General features: G+C 38.3%; 1 protein-coding gene across 1 annotated transcript; it reads right to left on the reverse strand.

Moving 5' to 3' along the window:
- Positions 1 to 1,287: 1,287 nt before the first annotated feature.
- LOC114530896 (AT-rich interactive domain-containing protein 2-like) lies at positions 1,288 to 17,431 on the reverse strand. Its single transcript, XM_028552500.1, has 21 exons — positions 16,620 to 17,431; positions 16,353 to 16,446; positions 16,138 to 16,235; positions 15,825 to 15,949; positions 15,616 to 15,743; positions 15,489 to 15,540; positions 14,989 to 15,053; positions 14,424 to 14,582; positions 13,199 to 13,275; positions 9,218 to 9,396; positions 8,645 to 8,763; positions 8,037 to 8,127; positions 7,383 to 7,481; positions 7,140 to 7,245; positions 6,210 to 6,341; positions 4,837 to 5,787; positions 3,655 to 4,587; positions 3,444 to 3,582; positions 3,132 to 3,323; positions 2,803 to 2,894; positions 1,288 to 2,355 (listed from the first exon to the last, which is right to left on the reverse strand). The coding sequence occupies exons 1-21, from the start codon at positions 16,709 to 16,711 to the stop codon at positions 2,226 to 2,228; spliced, it is 4,053 nt and encodes a 1,350-aa protein (XP_028408301.1). The 5' UTR covers positions 16,712 to 17,431; the 3' UTR covers positions 1,288 to 2,225.
- Between the last annotated feature and the right edge of the window lie 176 nt (positions 17,432 to 17,607).

The following is a 17,607-nucleotide window of genomic DNA, read 5'->3' on the forward strand; positions in this document are numbered from 1 at the left end:
TCTAGTTTCAGTTTTTCACTGCCCAATGCCGGGTCTATCGTTGATCGTTCGATCGACAAATGTTTCGTTGAGAAATGTCCTTAACTTGCGTACATATCAAAGCCTGGCCGCGTTTAGTACCATCAAGTACCATACTCTGGTACATATAAACTCAAACTCTATAAACACCCCATTCAAGCAGATTATATAACATCGGGATGGGATGTTATCGGGTGCGTACATTTATAGTATTTACGGAAGTATTTCATAGAGAATTACCTTTTCCACACGAGTTGAAATCAGTGCTTTAAAAACGATATGTCCTTCGAGAATATCTCATCTGGATTAACATAAGATTCGCCAAAGAGAGGTATAGAAGTCACATATATGAACACCATGTTGGTTATTCGGAAGCTGAACGTTCTTTTAATCTTGGATAACTTATCCATTATTTTCATCCATTCGTGTACACGTTTCACTATCGTCAGTTAAACCCTCACACCTCGACTGCCTCGTACAACGTTAAACTGTGATTAAACCAACACATATCGTTGTTAAAAGTCGAATATTTGAATCGTTTTCACCTTGCTTTCCAGGTACCGACAGCGTCAGATGTTAGACCTCATTAAGCATTATCATCTTATTATTTATTATTTGAATTGCATTCGACGCGACCAAAATGCGACGTATAACCTAGGCCTTAAACAAGCAATCAACAACAAATGCATAAATATGCACAACATTGTTATAGGCGGTTTCTTTGTTTCTAAACAAAGACAACAAAGCCAAAGCCAAAGGTTGTGCTAATAAAATATTCAGCAATCTGAATATTAACCATGGCTTATCCACCGTTTAAGCCATTTAAGCTAAATGGGCTTAATACAACCGGCCCCGGATAGCGCTATCCACTGGCACTGTCCTAAAAAATTAATGCTTCAATAAAATTTCAGTCTTTGAACCAAACAAGCGCTATCCGGTTTTCATACAACCGGCCCCTGGGATGTGGGATAACATTTCCAGTGGAAGGAAATATCAAATACGTCAAACGTTTTCATATGCATCCCGTATTTCAATTTTCGTAACTCGTCGTAACTCATCGGCGTAACTCATTGTTTAGAGATGCCCTATCTGAACAGCCGTAACTTTTGCACTCTCTCGCAAAAGAGAATCGCAGCAAATATTGCAAATGCCTAGGCCTTGCAACTTGCCTACTTGTGATCGATGATTTTCTAACTACTTTTACTTCATCGGTGCCGTTTCATTGTTACACTAAATGCGTCGAAGATTGATTTTTATTGGAATGAATGAATGACTAAACAGTATTCCCAAGGTATTATATGCTAAAGTTGTCAATTTGGATTATCTGTATAAATAAGATATTTAACACACTGACGTACAAACTTCAATAACTTTAAATAAATTTTATATAATCAAGCTTGCACATCTTCAACACTGATCTCTAAACATCACTTGGAGTATTCCGTACATATGTCATCGATAGAGGAAAAAGGATTTACAACAATAAATGATTTTATGAAATAAATACATTTTATGTACATAGACACAATACTTACAGAGAGTTTTTCTGGGAGAAAATAAAGCTTAATCTTTTGTTTTATTTGCGAATTTCAGTAAGAGCTAACGGACAGCACGTGCAATGAACCTGTGATTTTGTGGAAACAGACGCAGAAAAGATCTGTTAGATTTATATATTACAGATAGACCGCAGTCGATATAGCTACTGACTGACCATTGTCCAAATGACGGACAGCTATCCTAATTAAGGTTTTCTGAGACAAAAGTCAAGAGTGATTTATGTAGAGAAAAAATTAAAAAATCAACCGGAGCATCACAGAACATAGGTGCATCTCATGAGATTACTAATCTAATTAGCCATTTCCCAATCCAGCAGGGTACTGGGTCTAGTCGCCAATCGCAAAGCATCTATGGGACAAGAAATCTAAGTCTGAAATCATTGTCCCTCCAAACAGTCCATAGATGCTTTGCGGTTCGCGACTAGACCCAGTACCCTGCTCGATTGGGAAAGGGCTAATTACCAATAGCAAAAAACTAATGTCTTTTCATTATGATTACAAACATGCAGGTTCACTATCACCTGTTAAACGGTAGCCCTTAATGAAACTCACCGAGATACCATCAATAAATCAGAAATATACGAACAAGCGTACAATATGTTAAATCGAATAAATACTACGGCCTCAAATCTCTCGTTCGAATGTCAGCGGTCATCTTTTCGGCAGCGCGTCTTCTTGTCGCGGTCTTGTTATTTCATGAAGACAGGCAGCAATCGCACCGTTTGATTCGAGCTTTGAACACATGATTTCAGTGAACGATGACTCAAAACGTTTCAGTTTTCTAAAACAATAGAAAAGAAACCTGTTCTCCATACAAGTAACAGTACGGCTTAAACTAGAAAGCTTCGATGACAGTATTCTCTTCTTCTGAGATAACCTTGCTACAACAATAGGGGTGTATATTCCTTGACCATCGATTACTACATCTCTCTAAATGTCAGATTTAAGTCCGCCCATACCTCTGATTCCTTTGACGTACTCGGACAAAAACCCTCAAAGCAGACGAGAGCTGACTTATCTCAACTTAACTCTGGGATAAGTCAGCGCACACTAATTGCGACTGCTGTTGAAAGCCTGATTTCCAGCTGGTCGTAATTGTAGTGACCATGTTGATGTGATGTAATCCATCCGGACTATTTCACGTTGATGAAAATGACTTGCTCATGACAATTACGACAAAGATAGAAGCTAGACTCAACATTAACGAAGTAGAAGTGAGAAAACGAACCTTCTTCCAGTCGGCGAGTATTTGGCGATGTTTCTTAAAACTAGAGCGGCGGTAAGACGAATGGACTTCGTTAATGGTAACTCTTGTTCCGTCTACGAGAGAAAACCTTTGGTTAAAACTAATGACTTACTCGTTGCCAGCATAGAGCTCCATTTATCAGAGAATATCAGAGATAACAGTTTAGCAAAACCTTTCCTTTTTCCAAGAAACCTTTTTTCCTATAAGCGCACGGGATGGTGGCAAGGGCTGGTGACATACTTCCCATATCAGGTGGGAAGCGCACTAACGCCTTTATTCAACAGCTTTTAGAACGTCTTTACAAAACCCACCTGTAACAGTTTTTCTTTTAGGTTCAGTAGCAATGGATTGACGGAGGGATGATGTGGAAACACAGTTCGCCCGTGAGGAGGGGCCGTAGGTGGCTGCGCACCGCTTGGTGGAGGAACGGGACCAACTGGCTGGATGGTTTTCTGGGGTTTGGGGACGACGTTTGGGTCCTTGGACAAAGTCAAATGTCGTTGCTGCAACGAAAAGTGAAATAATAGCAATTGTTATTACTGTAAAGTTAGGATACGCTCGGCGTATGGTGACCACACAATACGAGTTCTTACTATATCGGGTTGCTAGTGAACTTTACTTACCCGTAGATGAAATAGAAGTGAGGCCCTCGAACGACGTACATGGGTACAACCTTCCCACTGACAAGAAGTAAACATCTGCTCCTTTGGTGCGTGTACGCTGACCGCATGATTGTATAACAGCTTTGAGTTACCGAATGAACTAAAGAGAGAATGGAATAGTTTCACTATGGTTCAATTATAGTGCTTTTAACAGAAAGAACCTTCAACTTACCAACCACAACCGGCCCACAAACATCTGTACGGCATCACAACACCGGCAGCTTGTTCCCCTCGTGGTTTATCAACCGGCGTTTGATCCTTAGCAGTCGCAACCGTAGTTGTATCGCTTTGCGTGACCGCATTACCACCGGAACTTTGGCCCTGCGACGTCACAGGAAGCAGAGTTGCAGGTACAAAATTCGTAGTAGGTAACCCAGGTGATTTTAGCGCAGTCTGGTTGGCGTTAATTTTTGCCGTATTACTATAGTCACTAACTGTTGTGTTCGTTATATTCCCACTGTTACCCAAAGTAGTATTCGCAATATTACTATTGTTACTGATACTAACAATGGTCGTATTACCATGGCTACTCGTCCCAGTGCCATGGCTCGTATTCGTGATATTACCATGGTTACCAAGAATAGTATTCGTCATATTACCAAGGTTACCAAGAGGGTTGCTTGTTTTAGTTTTTAACATTTTATCACAGTTTTTGTTGTTGGTATCAACTTTAGGCACAATATCCAACCGTACACCATTGATTGCTATAGGTAGCTTTGGTGAAGTTACCATCGGTTTAGTCTGCGCCCTGACTAACTCGTCCCAGGCCATCGGATCTTTTTGCTCTCCCGTTCCGTTTACAAGCGATGTATCTTCGGAATGTCTCCTTTGACGTTTCGCTACGTTTCGTAACATTTCGCTAGCAACAAAAGGCCCGTTCATAAGTAGTGTTGCGTCACCCTTGTCCGTTGACGTGATATCGCTTAGCAACGGTTTCGGTCTTTTCTTGCCTAACACCAGGCTTCCGGTCGTGATTTCTTCACTCGGTCCCGTACTTGGTTTCCGCGGATTTTCGACAACCGAAATAACAATTTCGTGTCCATCTGGCGCTATTTTTGTCGCCCGCTCTTCTTTGCCGACAAAGAGTACGCCGTTTGTTTGAGAACTGGCAAAAAAACACAAACCATTAAATATACTGAGAACAAATATTAAGAACACATGAAGAACAAATATTAAGAACACATGAAGACTATCACGACAAATTAAGAAATTCATGCCAGTAAGTTTCATTTTACGTTGGATTATTTCTTCTTATCAAATACATAAAAAAAGAAACACTAAGCACGTTGCTAAAAAAAAAGATAATTCAAGAAATACTTGTACCATGTACTTTAAAATCATACAGGCATCTTACCCGTTAACAGCGGACACCTTTGCTTGGGAAATGTTGACGACAGGTTTCAAAACAGCCTCAACTTGCGCGGTTCCATTCACAAGCGCATCTTTCTTTACAACAGCAGGCGGTTCTTGAGGAATCGCTTTTACAGATTCGCTACTTTTCAAAGAAGGTGTTTGAGACTGAATGGTCACCTTCGGAGTCGTGTCAGTTTTGCCAGACGAAGAGATAGGGGGTGCACACACACCGTGACGATTGCCTCCATTGGCCGTACCCGCACCACCCGAAACCACGTCAGGCATTCGAGCGGTAGGAAGGCCGGCGGTTTTTGGCGTTGATTGTTTTGCAGCCTGGTTGGCAACACCCGTAGCCAAATCAGGCAAACGTGCAATGGGCTGTTCGACAACCTTTCCAGGATTTGTCGATGTCATCGTTTGACCGGCAGAGGGAACTACGTTTGAAGGGGTTGATGGGACATTTGTCGTATTAAAATTTCGTGGGTCGCCTGGGAATCTAGTACCCACTAGGCTTCCTAGAAATTCTGACGCCGACATGCTGCCACTCGGTCGAGGTGTTGGAACCGTGTTTGTTGGAAATCTAGTAGGTAGTTTTATACTACCTGGTTGGGGATTAGATCTGACATTAGGAAACACGACATCATGTCTTTGTTCGTGAAGCGAAGGAGATTGTGGACGAGTAGGTACATTAGTTACTAGGCTCTCAGTTCTTATAGGTGGAGCAGTTGCCTGAGGCACGTTGCTAGCGTTTATGTTCATTGGTGACGACGTGGTTCTTGATGTACGCATCAGAGGGGGAGTTACGGCCTGGGGCATTCGCGGACCATGATGTACGACGGGAGTTTGCATGAAGTATTGTCCAGGGGGGAGTTTCCGTCGTAGACCGACCAAGCCATATAGTTGTTGATTTGCTGTAGTAAGTTTCACGATTTGGATCTCTGGATGGACAGATCTGGCAAGGGGGAAAATAGTACAGAATGACACATTTCTTTAGCACGGCATGCGCACGTAACATTATTCCCTAATTCCCATAACGGTTTGATCTCATTAATCTTGAAGGCACAATGGACAATTTGCCCCTACTTTTACCCTTGCAAAAAAATTCTAGAAATAAAAACTACTACGAATACCAAGTAAAATTACAAAACTTTGCTGCGAAATGTTGTGAAAAGTGGAAAATATGGCCCTGAAAAGTTTTGTCTCATATTTTGTATTCTATTGTACAGGCATTACGCAGGCAAGGTGTTTCCACATTTGGGCCAATAATGGTAACAGTACCATTCTAGCTTTTCACTGATGCAAAATTTGCTGCAAAAACCACTTATATATTCGAACTCATGCTATATATCACTGTACCTTTACACTAAGACATACCTTACAAGTTTATAAAATGAAGGAACATTGAGGACGTTCCTCGTTACTTTTCCACACGACGTAAGATAATCCGTGTAGAGATCTCGTTGAAGAACCGTACTTGACATATCAAACTCGTATACGTTACGAAGCCTAAAGATATTAATATTTTTGTATCTTTGCATGGTGACATTCGATAAGTAATTTAGCTTGTAGGTACACCACGTAAGTATTTAATACTTACTAGCCTAGCTTAGGGGCTGTTCATATGAGCCCAATTACCGTTGAAATGAGTGAATAACATGATCCTGGTAGTCGTCATCCTAACAATAGCACGTGCTTGTTTTGTTTTAAAAAAATTATTTTAATACATCAAAGTCCATTTTACGCTTTGTTATCGCTCAATTCAATTTCAGGGTTGTGCAGCCAATCCGATCTTAGTTTCACCACAGTCCGATTGCTCAGGCTCCCACCGGCAGTGGCAACTGGGATGATTTGCACTGACCCATGTGTGGAATGAAAACGAAAGAGAAATGAACGATACAGAGCGTAAACGAAAGGAACGAAGCTTGTTTTTTCTACCTCACTCCCATCAACGGGAAAGATGAGGTGAAATGGTTTTCCTAACCAACACTGCCCGCATCTACTGAGTGTGAACATTTCTGGCTTTACATAATACCTCATGAATGAATGTTAAAGTAACTGTAGCTTACAGTGTAACTGTGCTCAGTGTATATACAAAATGTCGAATCGCTTTATGTGCAGGATCTTTGGCTAGAAATATCTCACATCTTTCTAATGCTCCGCAACATACAACGAGCATGGGTTGCGCTACCTATCTGGCACAGAAAACTATTTAATACATATGTTCCTTTTGGTGTAGCTAGACAACGGAAGCATGAGAATTTAAAAAAAATGGAGGAGATTTAAAAATGACCACAACAAGCGTACCAATGTTGCGCAATAGTTTCCGGTTCGGCATCTGACTTCTGTCTCAGATCTGGATTATTCGGCAACATTTTGTTCGGCGATTGCTTATTCCCTGATGCATTTGGAACTTGAGTGAAAAAAGAGAAAACCAAGTAAGTTAATATCTCGTTACCCCTTGTTAGACCGTAGGGGGCGCGAAATGGAACCGGCACATCCGTCTCAGTCTACTATAATTTGAACTTTTATCATGGCAGTGTGACCTACCTATAGCGACACCATGGTAATTATCAACAACCTTTACTTCAGCCAACATTTCTGTTGCAAAAGACTCCACGCAAACATGAAGAACAGCGACGAGAATTTCTACAAAACCACAACAGTCAATGTATTTTAAACTCTTTTTCTTGTACTGTACATGTCTGTAAAATCACGTGCCATCCACCTCGGTGAGTCTGTGTCTTAGCTAGTGAATTGATGTAACTGGAACAGCAACTGTTGATAGACATGTCCAAATTTGCCCAAACCCCTTTTTTTTAACTGTATAACTCGAGCTTAACCTGGGCTATACGGATCAAACTGAAGCTATTGAAAATTGTGAAAATTTCGAAACTAGCAAAAAGATGATTATACTTTTAAAACAAAAAAACCTCCCCTAAGTAAAGTGAACAATGTCGTTGTAATTGCATGTAACTAAACTCCTGAAATTTCATTCCAAATAAGAGTACTTTTGCTCAAACCTCAGAAAAACTGCTTCTATCTATTGTAGTTTAATAATTAATATCGTTCCACTTGTATTAGAGCGCATTGATTTTTGCCTGATTTTCGTTTCTTTATGTTGAGCCACTGCACGTGAAATGCGTCGGGTGAATGATCTCTGTAAAGATCAACTTAACGCTGACAAAATAATCCAGAACTTACCGATACTTTTCTCGACAGCCACGACGCAATCACACGGTACTTGGCCAAGACTCGTCAATTGGTACAACGTTTCAAGCGAGGGAATCAGAAGCTGAAATGAACAAAGTAACAAATGTTGCCTCATTCGCATTTAGCCGTGCTCTCTCGTTACCAAGTCCACGTTTAATGATGGAAATTTCTGTCGAAATTGCAAAACATGCAAAACCGTATCGAAGCGAAGCGTATCGTGTCTTTGTTTATAGCATGCTTCTTGTTATTCGTGGTTGAAAAGTGTGACCTTTTATATTTGAGGGGTGAACAATTAATCACAACTCATCATGTTTGTAAAACGTAAACAAACCCGTGAAATAGTAAACGAGATAGAAAATGATAGTAAAACGTTAAGCCTGGCGCACACACAACGCTGATCACATTGCACGCACACATGTCATTCGTAACAAATTTGACCTACACGTATTCCTAGGAAGTCTGCGGAGATCTAATTGATCATTCTTGCTCAATTTCACGACACGAATGACAGGAAATCTCAATTTTCTAGGAACACGTGTCGCAAGGTCATATTTGTCACGAGTGACATGAACTTAATCCAGCATGTGAATAATAGCTACCTGGACATCTTCAAGAATAAGAACGGTGACAAGGGCTTCATATGTTTGAACATCCAGCGCCAAACATACGAATTCTTGGTTCTCTTCTTGCAGACATATTTTTCTTAAAACATTCATTGCTAAATAAAACAAAAGTTCTCTTACTAAGTTATTCAGAAGGTCTGACTATTAAGTATAGCTACACGATGATGGGACTCTACTGTAATATACACCGCTTGGCCTTTCGCATGAAAAATTTAAATTTGTGTGTACGTGTGAACGTGGATTAATATTTTAACGGAGAGATATTTTTGCGTTTTCAAATTCTTCCGGAATCGTGTAGACGGGGCCTGATTCAAAGAGTATATAAGGGATGCTCTTCTCAATAGTGATATTTTATTTTATTCTTCTTGCATTGATCAAAATTTATAATTTGTAACTGAGATCATCATCCGCCATTCGTGCTCGCTGGCTGAACATATTTAGTCGATTGAAAAGGACTAAATTAGGAACCGTTGGAAAGAGCACATTGATATCGGGGATATACCCAAAATGCCACTCAATCCTAGCATGAGCAAAAAGGACTAAACTCACCACATATCCTGTTATACCGATCAGAATCGCGGAGGTATCGATCAATCATGAAGAACAACAACTGGGAATTCAAGGATTCCAAAGGTTCGAGGATCATTTTATCCGCAAGATTTGCGATGGTGTCCGCGGCCAGTTTCCTCAGCGATCCAATATTGCTGTGCAGGCAGAACACCAGAAACCTATTCCAAAGACGATTATTAAAAAAAATTCGAATTAGAAAGCTTTAGATTACGGCTCCCGCTACGGCTAGGAGATTCATCATCGTGGGGGGAATCATCGCACGTTGTATGCATACGCCACCTCCTGCAGGCCTGCCTGATAAACCTCGGCAAACACAATAATAAACGCGTGTTTCTATACCATCAAGTATTTCAGAAATATTTACCCATCATTAAAAATAATCAAAGTCGCGGTCATGAAAAAAGTTCTCTCGAGTTCTTTCCAACAAAAAAACAAGGAAAAACCCGAGGAAATACGAACTTATATTGATTTTTAAATTACGTAGTTAGGACTTCTAAGTTTTCGCAAAATACCGTAGTCAGATAAGCGACGTCTACAACCCGTCTACAAGTCTATGGCGTCAGCACAAAATATTACGAATATCACGTTAATATGACGAATCTCGTACACACCTAAAAATCTCACATCTTGTTGACAACTTGTTAGCTCAACAAGCTTGTAGCAAGCTTGTTGACAAGTTGTAACAAGCTTGTTGAGACAACAGGTTGTAGCAAGCTTGTTGACATCAAGCTTGCTACAACTTGTTGGCTTGCAGACTTGTAGCAAGTTGTTGGAACAACTTGTTCCAAGCTTGTCGACAACAAGCTGTACCAAGCTTGTTGGAGCAACTTGTTGACAAGTTGTTATAGTCATCAAGTTGTAACAAGCCTGTCACAACAAGCGTGTACGAAGGCTGCGCGTGACAATGCTGTAACAAGACAGTTCCAACAAGTTGTAGCGACATTGTTAACGGCAAAAGTTTTCCGATAACAACAAAATCAATTTGAACTGGGCCAAATATGATTTTTTTTTATCATTGCCATTCATCAAATGGCAAAAGCAAGATCAACGAGCTTTTAAACACTTTAACACTCTGCAACGAAGTTCATAACTTCTTTCAGTAATAAGATTTGAAAAGAATCCGAATTCCTTAAAAACATTACAGATGAACATTTCCTTGTTTCAAGGATATCTATAACCGTTGAACCGTTGAGGAAGTGACGATTTCAACGGAGTAATCTCATTGGTTCAGACTCTGTTTAAACTATGTATAAGTGATCTTATTGGTTGAAATATACGTCAGTATATTTGCAAATTTCCCTGCTCTTTTCAAGAGTTCACTGATTCACCTGGTCATTGAGCTATCTTTGTGCCAAAACCTTTGATTTTTTAAGCCTTTAAAAGTTTAATAAACGTTGAAATATCAGTTAAAACGGATGGGCAACTTAAAAAAGTTTGAAGAATACTACAGTTCGACGTTTTAATAAAGGTATGTGCGTTTAATTCATCCAAATATTTGATATGGCGTACACAACGCCGGCAACACAATTTATTATAGTACACAAGCTAGCCTTTTAAAACTATATAGTTTTTAAAATATTTGTTGAATTTATTGCTTTTTATAAACATTGAACGGTTAGTTTCTGTGGATATTTATCAAAATCGAAACTTTGCCGGTTTTTTGTATTCAATAATTCAAATATTTTAATGACGAGTAGGTGTACGGTAAAGTGCAAAATTTCCTATTTTTAATATCTGTGCGTATGTTTTTATCGTGCTCTGATTAGAAATAATAATATATATTTACGTATTATGGTAATAAAGTATTTGTACATTACTTATTTGACATTAGACTTGGATGGCAAGCAAGACCCTCGCCACAGCAGACAGGATGGAGTTTCCTCAACGTATTTGCAAACCAGTTTCCTCAAAAATATTTGCATATTTTTTAAAGTAACTGATTCCTGAAGCCATTGTATATTATACTTTATAGGAATTTGATTATCAAACTGGAGCTAAACTGAGGTATTGGCCGGAAAGTCGTATCAAACAAAGTGAATTATAGGAAAGAGGTGCAGCTAGCTGTTGATTCTTGGGATGACGAAGTCAATTCAACAAGTGACTGAAATACTGGTATTATACAAGAATATTCATGCACCAGTTAATTTTTGCCATATGAATGCAAAGAAACTTTTCTTACGAACTGATTATTAGGCTATATACTCAGAAAGGAAAATACATATGTTCTTGTACTGAGCCTTTAGTAATCTTGATACTTCAAATGTGAAGTTTGTATTTAATTGCTAACCTTTGAATTTGTTTTTAAAATAATATGATTTTTACATCAAACTTTGCGTTGTTTGTTCTTTGTTTCACAATCTCCGGGAAAACACGCGTGTTTTCAAGCGAGATTTAATGCGCGGCCATGTTTGCAGCAAGCTTGTCGCGACAAGCTTGTAACGGCCTTGTTATAACAAGCTTGGAACAGCTCAAGTTCAACAAGCTTGTAGCAAGTTGTTGTCAGACTTGTAGCAAGCTTGTTGGCAACAACCTTGGTACAGCATTGTCACAACAAACTTGCTACAAGTCTGATAACAACTTGCTACACGTCCGTCACAACAACTTGGGACAAGCGGTGCGAATAAATCTTGCAACAAGCTTGTTGAAACGAGCTTGCGACAAGCTTGCTGCAGGCTTGTTACAACTCGTGCGTTTTTACGTGTGTAGTCATGGCGTCTCGAGCGTGAGCCGTGGTCAATATATGAAACTTCCGGATGTAAATTAGTTTCTATTTTCTGTGTAAGATATTAGCTCAGTGATGCAAAACTGTCATTGTTGACTGCACACACGTAACAATACTCTATTGCACCAGACAGCTTGACATGTTCACGACAAATACAATTGATAATTGAAGAATACAATATCTCACATAAAAAAGGAAGTTTTCGACTTGAAAGCCCAAAGATTATTAAGCATGATTAATTACTGCAAAACGGATTTTTTAACACGTGCTTCATCACGATATTGAATTAGTATGAAGGGGGATTTTCAGATTTTGCTCTGGGGGCGCCCAAGCCATGCACTGATCTGGCCGAGACTGTAAGTGCAGCATCTCGGGAAATGTTCAGGACCATTTGTACTTTGCGATTTGGCGTATCTGAACTTAGGCCGTTTCAGACATCGAACTTTTCATGTGGCGAATCAATGCAAGTAAACTTAAACAAAGGCTTTAGCTCATTAACACCAGGTTCGGCACATGAAAAGTACGACCTCTGAAACGGACCTAAAACACAAAAACAAATGTGAAATTTGGCGCAGGAACTTGTTTTCTTTCGTCACAACGATAATCGCATATACAGGGTGAGTAAAAAAAAAGTCCCCCCTATTGAAATGAAGCCTTTGTTGATTTGAATGCATGATCAACGCAGTAGTGTGTAAATAGCATAGTTATTAGGTTGAGGCATTCAAATAAAGCGTCTTGCTTTCAATTGGGTTTATCATAATATTAAGGCAATCAGATTCTAACAAAGGCTTGATTTCAATAGAGGGGACTTTTTTCTGACTCACCCTGTATAGGCCCTTTAGATTTTGAACTTTCCAAATTGCCTTTATCTGCATTTTTGGACCATCGAGAGGCTCGAGTTTTTATCTTACCATAGATTTTCTAAGTCTAGGGGCGGAAGCGCATAAACATCATGTTTCATTATAAAAATCACATTTTGTAGTAAAACGTCTTTTGCGTATTCACCTTAATCCCTCCCCTATTACACCCACTAAATCAATGTTGACGTAAATGAGATGAAAAAATGGCATTAAAACTTGTGGTGTCACACATCGCAACACTGATTGGGGGGGCGTGGAGGTTGGTCTGAGAAAAAAGTTAATCGCTCTCATGCAATTGCTAATGGCTGCACGTCTCAGTTTTAGATTTCTCAGACAGTTTCAATACACTTTCAGTCTGTGTGATCCGGTTGTACATACCTTATGCATACTGTGTGCGAAGATAGTACGGAGGCATCCATTTTATCGAAGGAGAAATTATGCAGTATTGTGCACACCTAAAGAGATAAAAATCGTCTACTATTAAGGAAGATCGCACATATATATGCAGCCAATCGCTGTGATTTTCTAATTTTAACAGATGTCAGAACAAAAGAGAAAGTTCTTAGTTAGAAATTATGTATAATCCGTGTGCCTCTATCGGACCGTTTATTGCTAACCCACACGTTCAAATCTATCTAAAGAAAAAAATCGCACCAAAATCGTCGGAAAAATTGCAAGTGTGTAAGTGGCCGCCTTGAATTATTCGGTTCGTTTGCCGCTCTTGCCAACATCATGTTAATAAATGGTTACATTATATTATTCCTCTTTAAATGGTGCCATTTCAAATCACTTTTTTTCTCGGGCGGTTTTTCTATACTCGCGGACAGTTTTTAGTAGGACCCCAGTCATGCACAGCGACTATTCACGCGATTCATACGTACGTTGTATGTTATCGCTGTTTGTTTGAACGAACTTTTTTGGTTAACTGACGTAAAATTTAACGAGTAATGAGCGCATTATAGCTTTGTGTTCAAGAATTTGTGCAAGTCAGGACAAAAAGGATGGGATTTGTAAAGTTTTTTTCCAGGCCCCGTATGACGGCATCACTAGAGCGAGTATTATATAAGCATTCGACATTACGGGATAAAACTCCACAACTATAGAGCGCCTAATGTTGACAAGATTACAGAAAATGCAATACTCACCAGTGGGTTCAAAATATCTCTATATCTATAATATATTTCATGCAGGTCTTACAATATTGGCCTGGAATTTCAAGTGCAAAATTACATAACCCCATGCAGTGTTCCAAAAGGCGTTATTACGGAGTAGACCCAACGATTAATTGTAGCACTAGTGTCAAGCTTGCAAAACTCTTAACTATTGTTAACTACAGTATATAGTCTTTTATACAACTGGCCCAAGGTAATTAAATTGTAGTTAACTGCAAGATTTAAGATTTTGATTGGCAAATTCTGTTCTTAACTATAGTTAGGTTAACTAACTTTCTATACAAGTAGCCCCACTAAGCTCGCTTTGACAAATAAATGTAATTTTTGACTAGACCAGCATAAAACAAAATGTAGCAGAACAAATTCATAGCTGGTGAATGGATGGGTCTACAGTATGCTTATAGAATATACATGAAAAAGACTTATCCTACCTGAAGCACCCGTTGCAGTTCAAAATCTTGATGAGTTGCATTGATATCAAGATTAAACAAGGAATCTATGTCACATTTTCGATCTTCGGTTGAGTTAGCAATATCTGATTTTGGCAACAATTCTTTGATCTCCTCACAGTTGAGCACTCGCTTCCAAAACTATGAGAAAACAAAAGTTGGCAGATATGTTTTATGGAAATCTTATGGGAGGGAGATGTAAACCAACATATTGTAATCAAGTCAGTACTCCACCAGACCAGTGATACATAATTTGTCAGGCATTAGACAAAGAAAAATAGTAAGTAGGCACACTTGGGCTCAAGTAGTTTCTATAAATAGTACAATCATGGCATGTACAATCTCTTAAGAACAAAGCCACAAACTAAAACAACAGCAATGCCCTCTTGAATATAATTGCCTGTGGGTGAGTTGTCTTCTTTTTGGCAGAAAATTGGTGCTCTTTTGTGTAAACAGCAAATTGCATCACAAAATGTGCTCCTTTGTGCATAGAATATTAGTCAATAAACTATTCATGACATAATGCATAAAAAAATTGAATATACACCTTTAGGAAGTCTTTGCCAGAGTTTTTATACCATTGCTTGTAAAGATCACTAGATCCACATGAATCTAAAATAACATTCAATAGAATATCATCAGAATATCAGAAAACACTACTAAATCAACTAAAGCAAGAACACACACAGGTAGACTGGGTGTTTGATGTTAATAATTAACAAGCAATTTTCCATCACATATTATTGATTCCATAATTGAGTATCCAGGAGTCTGTACTTAGCAAAATAATTAGGTCTGCAAAAATTTACTAATGTGTAATTAAGACAGGGTGGCAATATGGAATTTTAATACACATGATATATTGTTTATAGTCACTTTCTTTGAAATCATAAATGTTTTGTTGTCCTGATATGATGATTGGCTGGAAGCTACTCACTACTGAATGCTGATTTGAATTCTAGAGTACATCTGAAGTGGAGATCTGATTCAATACTACTTGGCAAAAACATACATATACTAAACATCACTACCAAATATGTAATGTACCTTCTTCAAAAACACCCACATGTGCCAGGACCATGTCAATGACTGCAGGGGCCTAAAATTATAAAGACAAACATTTCTTGATGGAGGAAAACCAAAAAAAGGGAGAAAACCAACATCACAATTGTACCTTAGTGAGATTGAAGACAGAATTATTGACATTAGACAATAACATGCAAATATTGATAGCAAAATCAACTTCATTTGGTATTCCTGACTGTAGGGATAGTACAAGTCTATCAAAGTTCCTTGGAGGATCTGAAATGAATGAAAATTTGAAAAAATGAAAAGAAGAGACTCATTATAATTTTTAGCTGACGTTTGGGCAGTTCTTTATACCTCGAATAAACATTTGTGGTGTCTGTTGTGATCCATAACTTCCAAGATTATATAGGCCAAGCCTTGAGGTTGACGAATCATCATCTTCACCAAGAAAATACAACTTCTCATAACCCTCCAGGTATCTATGTAAATAAAATACAGATTTCTTTTATGTGGGTTGTAATATATGTGAAAATATATTTTTCTGTTAGTTACATACACAGGCAAGCTATTGCACAAAATATTTTTCTGTCAAAATAACACTGTGTTGATGGCCTGTGAATAGTAAATATCCGAGCAAGTTGTAGTATTTCTGTGTGAATATACTTACCGAACATACAATTGTCTAAGTGCAAATGCTGAATTAAGACAGCTTGGTGGCAAATTGAAATTTTTAGCCACTTCGTGCCATTTTCGATCATCAGTCACCTAAATTTGGAAAAATGCCAGTGTTAATTGTAAAAATGAAACAAAAGGAAATGAAACAAGAGGAATCTCTACATAAATTGAAAACTTGCAAAATACAAGTCATTGCATAGTTTGTACCTTCAACCAACCACCCAAATTTGTAACTGTCTTGTATAAAAGATACAAGTCAATGTCTTTACCACCAAATTGAGGTAATTTCTTCATTGGCATACTAGTTTAAAAAACAAACAATTGAAAATAATTATATATTCTCGCAATTAACCCAACTTTGATATATTAACAAAAAAACGAACAGAAAAAATGCACATTTTTATTCGCAAACAATAACAATTGCATGCAAACCAGGAAATTTAGAAAATAGTCAAAATAACCAAATTAACTTACTCCTTTGAAGCCAAAAATCTCTTTAATTTATACATAAATTCGTTGTATTCTCGTTGGTACTCCAGAGGGTTTTTTCTAGTCCCTTCTGCCATGCCTAAATCCTTTTAAAATTTACTCCAATTTCACTTCAATTTCATGTAGTTTAAAGGCGCGAGAATATATTTAAACCAGTGAATGATTTAAACTTTTAATATCGGTCACATGTCGGCCAATAATATTCAACTTTCGGTCACTATCCGTCCCATCCACTAGGCGATACCACACTCAAATTACTATGCCTTTCAAGCAGAAATACCAATAATAACCTTACGCCTTTTTTTCCTTTTAATACTTGGTCAATTTCCAATGATATTTTGTGCTTTATTTCGTGCAAATTTGCTTTCAAAACTGGCGACAGAACACGCTGTAAATATCTGTTATTTCAACCACAACAAACGAGCTTTCGTTGCAAAAGGTAAACGAAATAAACAATGTGACTTCTGATCCCCACAGTTCAGCGAACGATAGGTTCCGGTGGCCAGAAAATCCAACCAAAATATTCAAAATTCGTGGACAATAATAAGGTTGTACAAATTTATATCAAACCAATGCAAAGTACCTCCACGTTGATTGCACATTAAGCCCGCCACAGCGCTTGCTTTTCCCGCTTTATGAACTTGAACGATAGAAGAGTATCTCGGCTACAAATTCTGGTAATTTTTGTACTGTAATCAACTTGAAATCACCAAGAAAATGCGCTCCAATTTTCACGATTGATTTCAAAAGCGTTCCGACTCTGGTGATGCGAAACAGAGCTTGAACACGAGAATACGAGTCCTCGTTTTGGAGCGAGTTAATTTACACGTAAGGAGAATTCCAATTCTATCAATCGGTGCCTGCGATAATATTACTAAAATATTCATTTAAGTACTATTTCAAGTCCTTATATTACCAAAAAGACTATATAAACACATATAAAGCATATCTTAACACTTTTGAAGATACTTTG

The sequence above is a fragment of the Dendronephthya gigantea genome, unplaced genomic scaffold (genome assembly GCF_004324835.1).
Source record: "Dendronephthya gigantea isolate DGI-Jeju-01 unplaced genomic scaffold, DenGig_1.0 000067F, whole genome shotgun sequence".
Lineage (NCBI taxonomy): Eukaryota > Metazoa > Cnidaria > Anthozoa > Malacalcyonacea > Nephtheidae > Dendronephthya > Dendronephthya gigantea.